This window comes from Siniperca chuatsi, linkage group LG18, assembly GCF_020085105.1.
Source record: "Siniperca chuatsi isolate FFG_IHB_CAS linkage group LG18, ASM2008510v1, whole genome shotgun sequence".
Lineage (NCBI taxonomy): Eukaryota > Metazoa > Chordata > Actinopteri > Centrarchiformes > Sinipercidae > Siniperca > Siniperca chuatsi.
This window is the reverse complement of record NC_058059.1, coordinates 3,336,760-3,355,925: the sequence shown is the minus strand read 5'-3', so window position 1 is coordinate 3,355,925 and position 19,166 is coordinate 3,336,760. Positions and strand designations below refer to the sequence as shown.

The following is a 19,166-nucleotide window of genomic DNA, read 5'->3' as shown; positions in this document are numbered from 1 at the left end:
CAGTTAAGTAAAAAGGTCAACATTTGCCTCCAAATTGCAGTGGAGTAGATGTATAAAGTAGCATAAAATGGAAATACCTCAAAATTGTACTTAAGTACAGTACAGAGCTTAATAAAGCCTCTGAACTGAATTGAATTGAGTAAATGTACTTTCTCTCCACCACTGCAATCTGGATTTCTCAATGCGGATGGAGGAGAGAGCTATTTTTAAGATTTTTTATCCAGGTAATGAAACTTTTTGTGCAGTTAAAAAAACAAACATATCAGACAAAGTATTACTCCAAGCGGAGTATTTTTTACGTGTCTTAAACAAACGCCTGAAGAGGATCTTTAAGTTTAAACAGGGCTGCGTGTTGACTTGCAGTACATATGCATGCATACATGTAAGCCGGTGGACAGATAATGACAGTTTCAGCTAGAAGAAAAATCCTTTAATCGCTCCTACAGGCAGCTCGCAGTACGCATGCGTGAACATTAACCCAGCAGGTAAACTCCACCATGGCGGCGAGAGGCCATGTGCAAGACCCCAACGACAGGAGACTCAGACCCATATACGGTAAGGACTCAATGGGGAGTTACATGTTTATGCGTGTTTGGAGGTTTGGTAAATATTCTTGTGCTCTGTACCGGTGCATGTGTTTAAAGTAGAAGGTGTTGGAGTCGGGGGGGGCATCGATGCGGCCCCATCAGCTCCAACCACGGACTCTGCTGCCTGCAGCGCCCAATGACAGTGCACCTTACCCGGTCTGCCACCGAGCCGGGGTAGGACACGGCTGCCACGGGTCTCCGGATGAAACCGTGTTTCCCTGTGTAAAACCTGTAGATATTCTCGGAGGTGTTATAGCATTGAGTGGTCCGGAAATGTTCGTCGTCCGGTTTGGCTCATTCTCAAAGTCGAAGTGTTTTCTCCTTTTGCTAACGGTCGCTATTTGACAGCTAGCTAGCTTGCTAATGTGTCAGCTAGCCAGGCAGCCCATGGACCTGCTGCAACTGTATGTATGTTAAAAAAGAAAAGTTGTTTTATTAGTGCCAGTTGTGTGCCTCAAGTTGACAGGTATTTCCAGTCCTGTCGGCGTCCAGTCTGAATCTGTAGGTAGCTAAATGTTTCACGGTTAGCTTCCAGCTAGCATTAGGTTCATAATAGTGTAAGGACAATGCTTCAAGCTAACATGAGAGGTAGCTAGCTAGCTTGCTAGCATGGAGCTGTCACAGCTCACGGACCTCATACAGGCTGAACAGTGAGCTGCTAAATAACGGAAATAATGGCTATTCACTGTGTTTTTGTGGTGAGAATAAAAACTACCAGGAATTCCACCTGTTTAGCAGTTGTTTTATACTTTGTTACTTTGTATTGGCCGAAATGTTACTGTATTTTACGGATCTACTAAACTGAGAATGAACAGGTTTTGTTGGGAACTTGGTCAAAGCATTGAGCGGCAGTGAGGTTTCTACTCTGTAGCTGCAGTGAAATTAAAGTGTAGTTTGAAAACCATAAATAAGTAAGCTATGTCTTTCCACTTTTCATCCATGGCTGGAGCTTCAGGGCTGCTTAGTTTGGCAGCAGACCATGAACTTATCAACCCTGAATCTAGGCCAAGCGATATATGTCAATTTTACTCAAATTTCTGTAGATTTTCGTCAACTTTTGGTTCTTCTGTGATGACAGTTTGAACAGAGAGAATAGACATGACATAATCACAGTGTACTGTCAGGCACAGTTAATTTTGGCACCCAGCTGTCCTGAAGAGGCTGAACTGAAGTGTCTCTGTTTGTGTGTGACTGGATGCACATACTTCCACATTTACCAACCATTCAGAAATACATATATAAATATCTCAGCTAACAATTATTTTCATTATCCATTAATCTGCTGATTATTTTCTCAATTAACAGGTTAATCATTTGGTCAAAAAAATGCTACAAAATAGCAAAAAATGTCTATTACAGTTATATAAAACCCAAGTTAATGTCTTCAGATTGCTTGTTTTGTCTGGCCAACAGTCCAGAACCCAAAAATTTCCAGTTTACCGTCACATAAAACAAAGAAAAGCAGCCAATCCTCACAATTAAGAAGCTGGAACCATATAATGTTTGGTGTTTTACTACCAATACTACTACTACTACTACTACTACTATTGCCCATTGCATTCAAACTTACATGTGTGATGAATTCAAGTCTAACATTTAGGATCACCATCATTAATATAATAATGTTGTCCCTTGTGTTTCCCCAGATTACCTTGATAATGGCAACAATAAAATGGCAATACAGCAGGCAGATAAACTGCTGAAGAAACATAAGGACCTGCACTGTGCCAAGGTGGGTGACTAAGGGGCAATTCTCACTGAAAGTGTTGAGTTGTGTTTGTTTTCTACGAAGCCTCTTCCACTGTTGGCATACAGTCTACATGATCTAAGAAAATACACATTTCTTTTTGGAAGCTGTGCATATTAAACAGTTACTAGTGCACTGATGTAGCCCTTCAAAGTGGTGCTCTCTGATCACTTTCTCACCTACTGCATATCTCCACATATTATTATTATTATTATTATTATTATTATTATTATAGGACATGTCAGCTGTTTTATAACATACAGTCATAATCTCTCTCCCTCTTTGTATAAATGTCTGAGATTGTTTTAAGAGAAACACACGTACACATTTCACCAACTAGTAAACAGCAGAGCAGTTTGCTCAAGGACAGGGATGAACAGATGCTGGTGCTGCAGGGGTCAAACCTGTGACCTGATGGCCACCCTGCTGTCACCAACACCCAGTGTTTCCCATACATTGATTTATTTGTGCAACCCACTACAATACCAACATTGGCCGCCACATATTGATTTGTCTTTTTCTTTTTCTTTTTTTGACAATTTAAAATGTGTAAAATCTTATTTCTTTGTAGAGCTGTGCGCAGTGCATTGATTCGCTCAGCCCCTCCTTGCTCCTCTCTCTCTCTCTCACTTACACACACACACACTCACACACACACACACACACACACACACACACACACACACACACACACACACACACACACACTGACACATTGGCAGCCCGTCTGTGAAAAGCCCCTCCTCTGTGTGCACACTTTGTGCTGGGCTGTCGATGTAAGCCCGCTGAACATAGCTGCTTGTCAATATCGACAATGAGTTGATCATCTGGAAGTTACCCTGTACTGCCTGATATTACCATTCATGACCTAAAAGAAATTCAGAGACAGATAATTGTAACTGTGCTCACATCCTAACTGTGTTAGACTGCCATTAGTCACATGGACATTTTAACCTGTATTGTTTTTGCTGTCTTCACAATGAAGATTTGTTGAACATTATGTAAGGTCTCCCAAAAGTTAAGGATTATTGTAAGAATGAGTAGATTAAATGTTTTCTTTTTTGTCTTACTACATTGAGAGCCCTAGTTCAACGGTTTCTACCTTTTTTAACTGACTGTATGACTCTTTTAAGCATGATAAATGTCTACTTATGACATCTTACATACGGGTTGCATGCCTGAGCTATGAGCAGTTAAACCAAAGATGGATTTTTCCTTTCACAGATTGTTTAATTTTAATATTTTCTAGAGACCTGAAAAGGTAGAACTATCTAGTATTTCAAGGGCAGAAAGTTTAGGTAATAGTCAGAAAATATACTCTATAATAATGTGTGTTTATGCATGTGGAACTAGCAATGTAGACAGAATCAATAAGCACAATCGGATTTTTATGAATCCCCATATTGTACATTTTGGACCAGTTTCAGTTGAGAACCCATTCTCAACCCCAAACCCCAGGCTGGGATAAACTAGAGCACTAAGTTTGGAGAGCAGAACTCAGACTAGATTGCTCAAAAGCGGCATTATGAGTCTCTGACTGACCTAATTTAAGTTGTCTGTATGTTCAATAAATGAATTCCTACATACAGATTGTAGCTTACTCCTTTTTGAATGCATCTGAAAGTACAACAAATCACATCTATCCCAAAGTTAGAACCAGTTGCCGTCAGTCATCGTGAGCTGTGGATCCAACAGTGACCGTAGAGTTTGAACTACAGTTGGTCACATTAAATGCTACAGCACCTCAAGGACTAAGCACAGTTTCAGAGATTTGTTTACCAGCAGCTGGTATAGTGACGGAGGGTTAACCCTGAAGTTGGCTACAACGTTGGCCCTGTGGTGCTTCTCAACCACAGACTGCAGGCAGGATGTTTTCGACACATTAGTCTGTTAACACAAGCTTTTGCTTAAATAATGTCACTACATACCCTACAACACCTGCAGATGTAATGAGATAACAGAAGCCATAAGAGTGTTAATCTATTCATAATATCACTTACTTTAATAGTCACAAGAAATGTGAAACAAATGCCTAAAAGGGTTCTTAACTAACTTAAATTCATGTTACTCAGAGTCACAGTCTATGATTCTGTTTATTGTTCAGTACAAAGAATAAATAAGAGGCCCACTGTGAGGACAGAGAATCTGACGTGACAATTAATCGTGATTGATTTCAGATGCAGCCCAACGTCAGACCACAAAAACCATTGTGAGAAACTCCATAAATGATTAAATGTGAGGATTTTGTGTCTGTCTTATCCTTCTTTGTGAGTTGCTCGCAGGGAGAAACATTGATAATTTATAATGCTTTAAATAATTAGGTGGCCAGTGAGGTACACACAACCAAATTCACACTCAGTCTGTGATTACCTGAACTTCATTTTCTGGGGAAGTCGGGCTATTGAACTATGTAGCTAACATCCTCTTACTGTGTTGTTTCTGTCTCTCTACTGTTCCATCTGTAACTCCTTATTTCTATCTTTCCTCCTCCTTTCAGGTCCTGAAGGCTATTGGCCTTCAGAGGACTGGAAAGCAGGATGAAGCTTTCACTTTGGCCCAGGAAGTGGCCACTCTAGAGCCCACTGATGACAACTCTCTACAAGCTCTGACCATACTGTACAGGGAGATGCATCGTCGTGAGTACACACACACACACACACACACACACACACACAATGGTAATAATACTGGAATGACTGCATGTTAAATGTTGTGCCTGTCGTTCACAGCGGAGTTGGTCACCAAGCTGTATGAAGCTGCAGTGAAGAAGGTTCCTCTCAGCGAGGAGTATCACTCTCACCTCTTCATGGCTTACGCCCGTGTGGGGGAGTACAAGAAGATGCAGCAGGTGAGAAAGCTCACGTCCACACTTGCATATAAACATGCAAACACACATGACTAACAGCTGTGGCTTTTGTGCTCCACTGGTAATTAAAAAGATGGACACATAATCAGAATAATGAAGAGGATGTTGACGACTGCATCTTCGCCCCTTTACAGGCAGGAATGGCCTTGTATAAAATCGTACCCAAGAATCCGTATTACTTCTGGTCTGTCATGAGTCTGGTGATGCAGGTATGGGCCGGCTTTTACGACACAGACATTCACATTCCCTAAATATTATTATTCTGAAAAAATAACGCATGTGTTTGTTGTTTAGGCCATCTCAGCACAAGATGAAAAACTGGCCCAAACTATGTTCCTGCCTCTGGCTGAACGCATGGTGGAGAAAATGGTCAAGGAGGAGAAGATTGAAGCAGAAGCAGAGGTGAGTAAGATGTCTGCATGACCTTAACATTCATGTTATGTTATTTGAACTCTGCACCCCATGAAAACTGCATTTTTAACATTTAGATTCAGTTTTAGATGTCTTAGGTATGGGGTTTGTTATGCAGTTTTACATTTAGTTTAATTTTCTCCATTTTAAAGTTTAGGCAGGTCTCGTCAGTTTTATCTATACAGCCCAATATCACAAATTTACCTCAAAGAGCTTTACAATCTGTACAGCATACAACAGAGCCTCTGTTCTGATTCGGACAGACAGACATGCAGTAGATGTCGTGTGTACAGAATAAACCAACATAGTAAAATTACAGTATGGACACTCAGGATGGCAAATTAATAGATAGATTGTAAACATATATGAAAGTTAGGAAATTACCATATTGGCCCGAATATAAGAGAACCCTGATTATAAGACAATCAAAAGACAAAAGTCTCTTTGAAGATATAAAACACTTTCATGCTAATCCTGTTGGGAAAGTTTCCCCGAGGAGACGAGTCCTCATCCTTGAAACCTGGTAAAAGTGAAACATGAAATACTTCCCTTAAAGCAGAATGTAAATTCCCTTTTTGTGTTGCTTGTCTATCAGTCACATACTCACTCTCTCCTTTCTGAGTGATTTTTGTCTGTCTTTTTGAGCTCCTCTTCATGACAATCAGCAGTAATTCTTGGAAAGCTTGAGAGATGATTTGGTCCGTTTCTGCAGATGTTTGATGCTTTCGATTCGTTTTCTCAGATCAGGAATTTATTTCCTCCGTGGCGGCAGAACGTGTCACACGAACCGTCAGAAACTCCTGTAGGTTAAACGTGGCTTCATAAACACTTTTAGGGCTGATTAACTCTAAAAGACACGTAGTAAACAGACTTGAAGAAACTCACTAGCCTAGCAACAATAAGGCTACAAACAACCCATAATGCAACACTCTTATGTAGATTGGTGTTACACAGGTACACTCTCCATTCAAAAAGAATATCTGATGTTGTGAAAACACAAATGTTTAGTCTTCAAATATAATACGAGCCCCACTTTTTCAAATGTAATTTCCAGAAAGAAAAAAAAAATCTTCTTTATATTCGGGCTAAAACTACCAGACAAACAGATAATTGTGAGAGTTGCTGGTACTATTTACAGTTGTTTCTGGCTTTTTCTGTGTGACTGTAGGTGCAGCTGTATTTTATGATCCTGGAGCGTTTGGGAAAGTGTGTAGAGGCTCTCAAAGTGATCAGGGGCCCACTTGGGGGTAGGTGTCTTGTGTGTGTTCTTCTGTTTCTGTACTTGTAAACCCTGAAAGATCATCAAAATCGAAAACATTTCCTCCATGTTTCATCACTCACAGGGTTTGTTAGTGAGTAGTATATACTATGTCATATCATTTTCAGTTCATTGTCTTTACTTGGACAATGCACATTAATCAGCATCTCTGTAAATGTGCTAGTGTTTCAAATGCAGTCCTTTTGGCAAGAAGTTCTAAAATCAATGAAGTGGCAGGTTAAGAAATACAAATATAGGACAGTAAGACATAGAATTAGCAATAGCATTTTCAAGACAGTACACAAATCATACAGATGCGGTCCTCACCTTTTTATATTTGTGTATCTTCCACAGAGAAGCTGACCAGTGAGCTGCAGAGCAGAGAAAACAAGTGTATGATGCTCTACCAGAGACTACAACGCTGGCCGGAGTGTAACGCCTTGGCCCACAAGCTGCTACTCAAAAAGTGAGTATAGGCTCACACCTGCCTTTTAAGACACTTGTGTGAACATTAGAATAACTACAGATAAGCACAAGCTACAAACCTGTGTGTTTCTGTTTCTAGTCCTGATGATTGGCAGTTCTATCCCTCCTACTTTGACTCTCTCTTCCACCTGATTGATCAGTCGTGGAGCCCGCCAGAAGAAGGCGAACAGTGAGTACAAAGGAGTTTTTTAAGGGAAACTACTGCAAACTATAAATCTGCCTGCTGATATATTGGTCAGGATCTAGTGCGTGTTCACAGGCACTTCTGTGTCAGTACTCTAACTTAACCCCTTGATAACGGCAGGTGAGAGTCGAGCTGAATGCTTAAAAGTCACTGTATTCAAGACAAAACATTTCGCCCATCTGGCCTTCATCGATGTCAGATAGTTGGTTTAAATCCACTCTTATTTCCTGCCCACAGCAATATGCTGGTCTTGGGAACAAGGTGGCTACAGAGCTCATCCTTCAACCAGATAACACGGGTTTAGAACACCCTCTGCCTGCTAGTCTTGGGCGTTATCAATGTATTATGGTATACCAGGGTATTTAGAAATCCCGACGGTATGATATGGTGTATATATATGATACAGACAGTCCTCTTTCTGGTGGATCAATCATATTGGCTCTTAGATCGTTTATTTTCTGTACGCTCAGTTCGGATTTGAGTGGGTATGTAATGAGCGCAATGCTTATCGGAATGTACAGAGTTGATTGGCTGAGTAGTATCACGTGAGATGATTTTACAACGCATGAGCTTTCTGGCGGCACCCGTACTGTAAAAGCTAGAAAAGCTGCGCCGGTTAAAATAGAAACGGCACGGGCCAGGGCGATATTTCTCCAGCAAGAATCTATCGAAGAAGAGCGCTTATTTCCTGTCTATTGATTATTCTATGGGCCATAAGTATTTAAACCCTGCAAGACTTGTGTAAGAAGGCTAATTGCATATTAGACACACTGCATTGTAGGTAGACAATGTTACACATGCTACAATGACTTATATCACCAGCAGCTCAGCTTTTACGGGGGTTTTTTGTGTGTATTTTTTCACGAATGCCATCATATACCTTATACCCCGGTGAAATGTCAGGAAGGTATGAAAAAATAGATACCGCCCAAGCCTAGTGCCTACAAGTATTCAACCTGCTGAGTTGTCCTTGAGTCTCTGTGAGCTCCTGTAGTGCTGTTCTGTTGTTTACCTCTAAATTTGGGAGGGCAGCAGGAGAAAATAATTATTTACAAAATAGATAAATATAATTAATAATTATTCAGCACTGATCTGTGTCTCTCTGTCTGTCTCCAGCTGTTCGGAGGGTTCGGTACATCACACTGTGGCTGAAGTGGTGAGGTTTGTGGAAGAGAGAATAAAAGGGGAGGACGGCAAAGACTCTCGTTCACTCAGAGGACCCTATTTAGCTCGGCTTGAATTAATGCACAGACTGAGAGACAGGGGCTGCCCTGAAGAACGCCTGCTAGGTAAAACACATGGATCAGTTGCTTTTGCTCCCTTCTTGAGTTTCACCCTTTGCGAGGTGCTTTAGCGTTTTTATGTGACTTTATGTGGCTTTAAACAGGTGAGCCTTTAGAGCTAATGGTGCAGTTCTTTGGGAAGTTTGGAGACAAACCCTGCTGCATCACCGACCTAAAAATATACCTCCATCTGCTCTCTTCTGATCAACATGTTCAGGTAAGACCGAGTTACAGCAGTATTGTTGAACTGACTCTTGTGAAGCGAAGGGTTGGGCTGTGAAACCCATTTCTCTCGTCAACTTTTAGTTCATTAACCGTCTGAGTGAAGCGGTTCCACTGGGGGAGCAGGGAGAGGAGGGATTTGCTTTTCCAGAGGATACCAAAGCGCTACAGAGGCATTTGTGTGTGTGTCAGCTGAGTCGAGCACTTGGGCTGCATCACTCTCTTGACGTGGATGGAAAACTGCGGCTTATCACGGAGCTCAAAGCCCACTATCGTCATGGACTCAAGTTTGGTAAGAACACTTTTTTTTATTTTTTATTATTCATTCTTAGATCTTTTGGCATTGACATTTGTTCAGGATCATCAGATTGTACATGGAGCAAAGAGGCATAAAATCTTGTCGTAAACACGAGCAAACCAGACAGATTTGCGACTTCTTTAACAACAAAGTCTAAAAGCAACGTGTTTCCAGAAAAATGGAAGCCCTTGTACATTACCACATTTGCTTTAAAACAGCAGCAATTCATCATCATGGCAGTAAATCAGTGATAGTATTTTTCTACCCAGGAACTAAACGCCCCCTTTGCACATTGTTTGCGTTTCCACAGCATCTGGAGAACTGTGAAGTTTTGGCAAATTATACTGATAAAAGAAAGCAATGGCTTCTTTTAGATGCACTTTATTTGCACGTGATGAGACAACAACAGAGTCAACATGTTGCTTTTAATAATTTACTGTTGAATGATGTTTCCATGGATGTTAGACAGGAGATATTCAGAGGTAGAAAGGAAGACATGTAAATGCAAAATAGTGTTTTCTAGTTATTTTACTATGTTTCTCTTTTTTGTTTGTTTTTTTTCCGCTCGCGCTCTCCATCGCTGTTTCCTCTTTCTCTTCTTTGCCCACTCTAGTTTAAATATCAATAAACCATAAAAGAAATTCCCCTCCCTAGTCCCTTCTGGAAAGGGGCTATGGGGCACCTGCACCAACCTTTGTGTTAAATCTGACCATGCAACCGTGTTCAGTGGGATTGATATATCCATTCTTGTAAAATAGGGAGGATTGACAGGGAGCATCGGCTTGCTGAAAGTACCCATCATTGTCTTGTGGTACACGAATGGCCGTGCGTTGATAAAGCTGGTCTGCTGTGATGTGTGCTCTGGCATCCAGGTGTTGGTCTACAGGTGTTAATGGACCCTGTGCATGGCAGCTACATTACACCTCCCAGACCAGCCTATGTAGTTGTAACCATGCATGACGGGTCCATGTTGTTGATGCCACACCATAAATCTGCCATTGTGGTGGTGGTGCAGCTGGAATAGGGATTCATCAGACCAGATTACCTTTGTTCAGTTTGTTAGGGCCCAGTCCACCTGACATTTTCCATGTACATCTAACCCCGATCCATAGCAAATGTTTTGATGAGTTGTCCCGTGTTTTACACCTTTTGAGAAGCCCAGCAACTCTACAAGCCAAAATCATAAGGTTTTCAGTAAGCCATTCACATGCAAAGCAAGTGTGGCAATGTTGTTTCTGTTGCATGCACTTGTTTATGTAGCCACACATTTGCATATGGAAAGAGCACGGAGCAGGGTTTCTGTCTTTCTGGTCACTAAACATCTGGCAGCATTAGCACTTGACATCAGATTTTTAAACCTTGTTCGAAACACCTGTGTTATACAACTCAGATGTTGGCTGGCAGTTCGAGTAGCAGCATGTTTGTCAAACACTGTCAGGATGTGTGTGTACTTGTATTAATCACATTGTGGGGACAAAATCTGATTTCACTCACACATTTTGAGGACATAACCTTCCATTTGGGACATAAAGCTCATACGGTAAGCAATTTGTTGTAGGGTTAAGACTTGGTTTTTGGTTAAGTTTGGTGTTGGTGTTAGGTATGTTGTAGTTATGATCAAAGTGAGGGTAAGCCTCCAGTATTCATACATGTACAATAAATGTCTTCCTTTGGGATGGAAACAAGATTCAGATAGCGTGTTTGCGCCTCAAGCTGCGGTCTGAGGTAAACACAAGTGTATTTTTAAGGTGTAAAAGTGAATTATTTCAACAAGATGGGTTACTTCAGTAATGTTTGAGTACTGCAAGATTTAGAAGTTGTCATTGAATGCTAGTTCCTTATTTAAATCATAATTTTGCTAATTTTACCCTATTTTATATAAGCAAAGTTCTCGTACAACTGTTTTGCGTTAAGGGACAAGTAAACACTGATGCGTTTAAGTGTTTGGCTTATTTTGTTAGATATAAATAGGGGTTTTGTAGAAAAAGGTTTATAATCCTCAAAATAAGGTGTGTTTTGGTGTCAGTACCGAAACGCAGGTATCTCATTGGAACTGGTATAAAACGGTTTTATCACTGATCCTTTCCTGTGAACAGTTACTGCATTAGTTTGTTTTGACTTGCTTATCTCTGTTTAACAGGGAAGAACGCTCTGAAGACCGAGCTGCAGTTTTCTGATATGTATTGTCTCATGGCAGCTCATGTATACATTGACTTATGGAAGGACACTGGTGAGTTTTTCTTTCTCTTATTCCAGATCTGTCCCCGTTTCAGTGAAGATGTCTCTAAATGTGTCGCTCTGTGTGTTGTAGGGGATGAGAACATGGTGTGGCAGAGTTTGGGTGTCCTCCAGGAGGGTCTGTCTTACAGTCCCTCCAACGCACAGTTCAAGCTGCTGCTGCTGCTCCTCTACTGTCACCTGGGAGCCTTTGAGCCTGTAGTGGACCTTTACTCCAGCCTGGACGCCAAGCATGTACAGCACGACACCATAGGGTCAGTACATAAACAGCTACCTTTTAATTGCATCTGTGCCTGTATTCATCAAGAGTTATTGATGAAGCCTCCTATGCTGACTTTCAGCAGGATTAGAGTGTCGTAAAACAGTGACGCCACAGCTGCAAAGTAGACATGATGATGACCTATTATAGTTCCTCCAGTCTGGAGAACTAGATAATGGTAAAATTCAAAGGGGGGGACAAAAACATTTATAACATGTAGGCTTTATGTGAACAGACAAATAGTATAGGTGACTAAGCTATCTAGGTTATTTATGCAAAAATAATTTAAGTGCTTAATCCTCCTAATGATATTTACCAAAGCATTAGGCTGTAAGGAAACACTGGCAAGCCGCTGGCATAAAAATAAATATACATACAATTAAAAAGAGCCAGTAAACTGGGGGAAATTATTTTTTTTTAATTTTTTTTAATTTTATTTTATTTATTTATTTATTTTTATTTTTATGCCTGGCAGCCCCTAACAGGTTAGGACAGCTCTGGAGCTCTCCTAAATATCAGCACAGATAGGAGTGATTACCTAAATTAAGGAAGTTGATACTTTTATTCCTAGGCCCCTTAAAACCGGATTTTCTGGCCAGCTAAGACTGATTTCTTTGTGACGCTTGATACATACGAGCCCAGACCAACTGTTTACTATTAACAGCAAGAGATTTGAGTATAAAAATGCTTTTTTATTTTCAGGTTTCTGTTAACACGCTATGCTGAGTCATTGGGTCAGTTTGCTGCAGCCTCCCAGTCCTGTAATTTCTCCCTCAGGTTTTTCCACTCTAACCAGAAAGATGTAAGTCTATCCCACTTTGTGATTTAATTTCTCATAGATTTAACACTTTAAAAGCCAGGGTCACTTGTTCTTATGTTTCTAATTTTATTAAATTTTTCCTCCCACCAGACCTCAGAGTATATCATCCAGGCGTATAAGTACGGAGCGTTTGAGAAAATCCCAGAGTTCATTGCTCTCAGGAACAGGTTGAACCAATCGCTGCACTTTGCTCAGGTCCGCACTGAGAGGATGCTGCTGGACCTGTTCCTTGAGGCAGATATGTGAGAATATACTCAAAACAGGCACTAAATTATAGCAGGTTGTGCTGTGGAGTTGAATTCTTCATTTTAGATGTTTATATTTTTCTTCCAGTGTGTTGAGTCTGGAGGAGAGTGTGAAGGCCATGTCTTTGTCTGCAGAGGAGGATGACATCCCCTGGGATAGTATGAGGGACAACCGAGACCTTACTGTTTTTACCAGCTGGGACCCTAAAGAGAGGTATAAAATCTTTGCAGAAACAGAGGCACATGTGGTCGCTGACAAGCCCTCGTATCCGAAGCAAGTGTTAATTTTGGCACCAGATCTTGAGAAAAATTGTAATACATTTTGTCATAGTTTTTTTTGTTTTCAAAGGTTGCCTTTTATTTAGTTTAGTCTCATATTCATTGTACAATAAAGGTCATTATGAATAATTTTCATCATTGTTTTTGTTGATGAAATGAACTCCCTAAGCGACCCGCTCTCTTCCTTTCACAGACAGTTAACTGACGAGCACCGGCGTCGGTCTCTAGAGGAAGAGTCTGTCTGGCTGAGAATACGCTCTCTAACACTTCGCCTCCTCACCTCTTTGGCTGCGCTGGGACACACACCCTCGCAACAAAACTCGGAGATGACCAATGAGAACGGAGTCGGAGACAAGACCTCGGTCCTTAGCAGCCTGCTCTCCCAGCTCAACCAGACTCTACAGACAGCCGCTCAGATAGCAGAAAAATGCATGCAGGTATGTTTAACATGTTCAAAAAAACACTTCACACATTCATGGGGATTTGTCCAATTTTGAAATCGGGGCATAAAAAGTTGCCAGATCTTATAAAGCTTTCTGGTTGAGCTTTGTGTAGTATGCTTTAGCTTTTCGAGATTGAGGTGTATCATTACATCCTCCAGCCAGCGTTAATGAGATGGTGGTGCAGTCTGTCTCCATCTGAGGAAAATCAGTTGAGCAGTGTAGAAAAGCCCACAATCACAGCTTGGTTAGCAGTGATCTTTAAGTCCTTGGGGACCGTCAAAAACTGTGCCACATACATTCGAGAAAATCCGTCCAAAAATCCTCCAGCCGTAGACGTGACAAAAAGTCACATGATCTAAATGTCAAATGATCTAAAACAATTCTTATCTACACCTGAAAGAAAGTTTCGTCAATCCGCTGCAGGTCAGATGGAGCCTATAAAGTACTTTAAACTGTAGTAGCCTGTGCTTGATGCATATTGATGAGGAATGAACCAGACCAACTGCTAACTGCCGAAACATTTGTGATATTTGTGAGCCTACTTCCTCTTCCCACTGCAGCTCAATGTGGTCTAAGGAAGGAGATGCAGCTGAATGAATTGTCTCTTATAAAATGGATACTACACCCTTTTGCACTGGTCAGTGTTCAGGTGTTCTATCCATCTGTTTCACAGGGCCTCAACAGATGGAGAGAAAAACTTGTAACCTGTAGGTATCAGAAGAAGTTAGACTGGAGAGTGCCAAACTCGGCCTGTGGTTGTTTAAAGGAGACAAAACTAGCTTCTCTAAAAAGGTCCTTTAGACAGGCCTCACCTGAACTGGCCCCAAATCTAAAGAGCCCCGCAGACAACAGGATTGTCCTGGAAAAGAGCTTCCTCAGTGGCAGCAGGGCTCAGATTAGAAAGCTTCATAATGTTGGATTGCAAGAATATTGTTGCATGTGTGCCCATAAGGGGATTTATTTATCCACCAACTCCTGGACCCAAAGCCACAACTTAAGGATATTAGCTGCTCAATAATGCATTATAAAGAGTACAGTCTAGGAAAAGTGCAATGAGATAACTTCTGTTATGAATTGGCGCTATGTAAATAAAATTTAATTGAATTAATTAAACATATAATTTGTCTCCTTTTGTCGCTCTTAAAACTTTCTCCTAATTTCTAATTAAGAAGTTGTGTGTTCATTTAACTCGAGTGTTGGTTTCAAATGAAAATAAAAATCTGTTAGAAATGTGCGGAGTACTTTGCTGTAATGGTGTTTGTGTTGTGCTGCAGTATCCATTCCTGGGACCACCTGCCACCCGCCTGGCCCCAGCTCTGTCCATTGGGAGCTGTCAGTGCCAGGCTGCAGCCCTCCAGCTGTCTGTCCACCTGCAGGAGCTGGAGACTGTTGGACTTGGTAAGAAGAGACGGCAGAAGCATGAAGCAGATCAGGAGTCTGCTACCTTGATTTTGCCTGATGCTTTTATACTTAACGCTCCTTTCTTTTTACCCTCTTAGATGAGTCGTCAGAGCTTCAAACCCAGATCTGTAACGGTTTCAAATCATTAGTAGTTCAGCTTCAAGGTGAGTTAGCTTGCTGGATTTCTAAATCTCTAGCACAGTAAACTGCAGCGGTTTATTCCGCGTCTGTCATGCTTCATGTTTCCCTCTTTCTGTCCACAGAAATACTGAATAAATGCAAAGGGGACTTATTGGAAATGAAAGAGAGCAAATTAAAAACCCGGCCCTCCGTATTAGAAAACCTAATCTTCTTTGTTGAGGTGAGACATCTCTGCTTCTACCCATAGAGAGACGCACGATTTCCTACCTATACTGGATCTGATGTGTTGAAGGTGTAACATATTAATGTTATTCTGCACAGACGGCGTGCATAGTCTTGTGGATGGCTAGTCACTGTGCCAAGATCCTCCGACCACTCAAGACTAGTCTACAGAAGAAGAAAAAGAAGAAAAAGGATGCAAACACAGCTCTGGTACAGTTTTTTAATCCTCCTCTTATACATCTATTATACATCTGTGCATATATGGGCTCATCTGTTAGAATCACAGTGTCCTATAGTTCACTCGCTGACCTGACCAGTACTCGGTACTTTAAAGGTAACCCTCCACTAATGATTTGTGTCTCTTGTAGCCAGCGGTGGTGTGTGGGTTCCAGGAGCTGACGGGGAGCTTGCAGGACCTTCTTACCCAGGCTTTGGAGCATATAAAGGGGCAAGAGACTGGCATGACAGCCATTAAACTGGCCAGTTTAACCTTAGATGGATACCCACAGGTTAGTGTGCAGGCACATGAACAGTTTCTCTTTCCCCCCTGTCATGATTTTCATGAACACGTCTACATTCATTCTATCAAAGAAAAACATAAAGACAATTAGAAGCTCCTCGCTTTTAGTTATTTATTTATTTTATAAAGCATCTGATCAAATCAACAACAGTACACACACAACAGAACTCTCTGTTCAACTTTGATTTTATGGTTTATGAATTCAATTTTTGCAGAAGCTACAGATTAATGTAATTATTTATAAGGAAGGAACTACTCTTGATCTTTATGTTTGCTTTTGGGCCATTTTGGAAGCGCCTTCTTCCCTACTGTATTTTATGCGGATGCATTCAGTCAAATACATAAATGTATGTAGGGAAGTGACAATATACAGGCATCAGTAACATACTTGTTTCCCTTTTGAAAGCTGCATAGCATTGACAAATCACAGATGAGCGCAGTTGGGACTTGATAGGCAGGTGTGCTGGTTCCAGTCAGTGTGGAGAGTAGGGCTGTCGTTTTTCAAAAAATCTAAAAAGTTTGAACTAATTCGAACTAACATGTAATTTGTTCGAATTATTTGGAAAGACCCCGGCTGGGGTCAGACAGATTTTGCTCCCCATTCATTTCTACGTATTCTCATAGACAAATGTTCAAAAATGCAAACAAATGATCACAGATCGACTAGTTAATCTTGAATTTCGAATAGATAGTGACGGCCGTGGCGGTGATTGACCTTACAAAATGCTGAATGTTAGACATACATGAAGTACTGAGTCAGCAGATGTCCTGGCTGGAATGGAAGGAACAGCCAGAATATTATGTTACATCGTGCATAATTAGCTGACGGGCTCTGAGATTCCCTCTTTCTTTTCTGTGAATGTGTTTCAGGAGGAAGCTTCATATATGAAGGCTGCTATGGACAAGGTGCAGAGCAGTTACTTGCGCTCACTACAGGAGGTGGGAGATCTGCTCAAGAAGAGAGCAGAAACTATAAAGAACCTCAAGATCTGAACACCATCACACACCCCAAATAAAGACGACTTATACCCGCACCATCATCATCACCACCGTCTGTCAGCCTACGAGCTAACCTGCGAGTCATACTTTCCTTGCTGGTCCGACAAACCCCGACTCCACCCGCCCGAGCACACAGTCGTTACTGACCTCCTTCCTTTCCTACACATTTCTCACTGAGCGTTTGTGAGCTCTCAACATGGATTTATTTTTTTCTTTTCTTTCACTTCAACACACACCTCTGGGACATTTGCAACTCTTATAGCACACAAGCTTGTAAGTAAACTCGTGAATTTATACAGCAATTATAAGTGAAAATGAGGAAAGAAGACATGTTCCTTTTAAAGAAAAAGTAGAGCAAATTAGGAAAAATGATTAAGCAGTTTTAGATGAACTAATCTAATAAATTATTGTACATAGTAAAGAGAAACTACCACAATTCCTTGACTAAATGAGAATATAAGACACAATAAACCACTATTCAGTTTGTTCTTCACTTATGTTTCCTCTTTATTCCTCACTTGGATTCTTCTGAGTCACCAGAAAACAAAGTGACACACACACACACACACACACACGCACACACTGGGACTGTTAACACTAAGGAGGAAAGTTCTTACAATGTGCTGCTTTTCCAGCTGTTTCTCTCCGTCAAGAGCAAACAGGCACAATTTTGCATTGAACTGATTGACTTCACATGGAAATATGGACACGTGGCTACCTGCAGAAGGCCTTCAGACTGACGTTTCCCATTCAAGAATTATTTTGTCTAGGTCTTTATTTTTTTTTAAATTTTACTTTTTTTTTTTTTTTGCTTTGTGTATCTTGTGTGTCGTCGCGGTACTGAAAGTGGAATCACCTCTGTAGTTGCAGTATTATAAAGAGCAGTGATGGGATGAGTTAAATATCCAGGACTTTTTTTTTTTTTTTAATATCTGAATTGTCTGCCGCTATTGTTTTTCTTTCTTCTTCTTTTTTAATACTAGTAGAAGTGGTGCTTTTAAACATGTCATGTTGTGGAATCGAGTTGTTCCAGCACAAAAACAGATCAGGCATGGATCAAATAATCAGAATCCTTATAAGACTGAACTGATTTATAATTATTTAAGAGACCATGTGCAAATATCTTAATATGAGTGTTCACCAAAAACACTTTTCTACTGAAATCATCCACAATGTATCATTTCCTTTGACGCTGCAGACATGGAAAGTCTTTGTCGCAGTGTGAAAATGCATCAGTATGCAACCACTTGATTTTAATCAAGTGAAGAGAACAATCAAGAACTTTTTCATGGATATCCATGTATGTAGTGACAAAATTACAATTAGCCAGACGCTAGAAATGCATGTTTTGGCATACAGTATGTGTTTTAGTTCGGAGGATTTTGTCCACTTTGACCCAAATCTGATTGTACAGGCAGTTATTTTCAGCCAAGATGCAGCTCTGTAGAATATTACGTTAGCAGCTAGCTGTCGTAAACAGCTCAAACCCAGACAGGTGTGTTTCACAGACAAACATTGGACCTAATTGTAAATAAAAGTTGAGGGCGCCTTCTCAAAGTACAGTGTGAGAGGACATTGGTGTGTTTTAAGAGCAGCTGCAGTAGATACTATGAGATTTGTCCTGTGTTAATGTTTTTGTCATTCCCACTTAAGACACCATCACCTCTTCCCCCTAAAAAGTCTCATGAACCAAAACAGTTTCATCGGCTTCAGCATCTTCTCAGTTTGTGAAAAATAAGCATCTTCTGCTATTATAAATAACTCATGAGAAAGTTACCCAGAGATAAAAGCCGACAGTGACATAGTTTACAGATATCACCGAGGAGCACTGATGGACGACTGCTGGCACTGCAGGTAGTGTGCAGTTGGATTTTTTTGTTTTACTATTTTATTCTGAATTTGGCAGAGCAATGTGAAAATGTGAGTAAATGGTGAATCCTCCCCCTTCTTGTTAGTCTTGTATACGCATACAATCACATACACATCTGCTAATAAATGCTTTTTTTTTTTTTTTTTTTTTTTTTGAAGACTGGAGCCCATCTGTTTGAATGGATCTGTGGCTGGAGAGAAGATGTTTGTGATCTGACTACATGTGTTGTTGTTGTTGTTGTTGTTGAGGTTCACAATGATGGTTGACAGTCTGGAGTGTCATCTCGCCAGCTTCTTTTGTTAGAAAATGGAAAACAGAAACACTGGAATGTCAAAGCTTTTTTTAAATTAAAAAAAAAAGTAAATGTGAGAATTTTGTTGTGAAATG

General features: G+C 40.7%; 1 protein-coding gene across 2 annotated transcripts; it reads left to right on the top strand.

The window, feature by feature from the left end:
- The first annotated feature begins 423 nt into the window (after positions 1-423).
- On the top strand, positions 424-18,469 carry naa25 (N-alpha-acetyltransferase 25, NatB auxiliary subunit). Of its 2 annotated transcripts, XM_044175316.1 has the most exons (24): positions 424-555; positions 2,234-2,319; positions 4,832-4,970; positions 5,064-5,182; positions 5,335-5,409; positions 5,495-5,602; positions 6,780-6,858; positions 7,224-7,335; positions 7,435-7,524; positions 8,656-8,828; positions 8,927-9,039; positions 9,129-9,336; positions 11,483-11,572; positions 11,654-11,834; positions 12,542-12,641; positions 12,750-12,901; positions 12,993-13,118; positions 13,377-13,620; positions 14,901-15,024; positions 15,126-15,191; positions 15,291-15,388; positions 15,490-15,600; positions 15,759-15,899; positions 16,781-18,469. In XM_044175316.1, exons 1-24 carry the CDS (start codon positions 498-500, stop codon positions 16,901-16,903), a joined length of 2,916 nt encoding a protein of 971 aa, XP_044031251.1. In that variant the 5' UTR covers positions 424-497; the 3' UTR covers positions 16,904-18,469. The 2 variants fall into 2 exon arrangements, with proteins under 2 accessions (XP_044031251.1, XP_044031253.1); XM_044175318.1 differs by lacking the exons at positions 424-555; positions 2,234-2,319; positions 4,832-4,970 and having other exon boundaries at positions 5,274-5,409.
- Positions 18,470-19,166: the final 697 nt, after the last annotated feature.

What these genes read in the sequence shown, in the direction of transcription:
- naa25 (XM_044175316.1), top strand. Translation starts at nt 498, where the DNA reads ATGGCGGCGAGAGGCCATGTGCAAGACCCCAACGACAGGAGACTCAGA. An exon ending in GAGACTCAGACCCATATACG is followed by an intron (nt 556 to 2,233) that starts GTAAGGACTCAA and finishes GTGTTTCCCCAG; the next exon opens with ATTACCTTGATAATGGCAAC. An exon ending in AGATTGAAGCAGAAGCAGAG is followed by an intron (nt 5,603 to 6,779) that starts GTGAGTAAGATG and finishes GTGTGACTGTAG; the next exon opens with GTGCAGCTGTATTTTATGAT.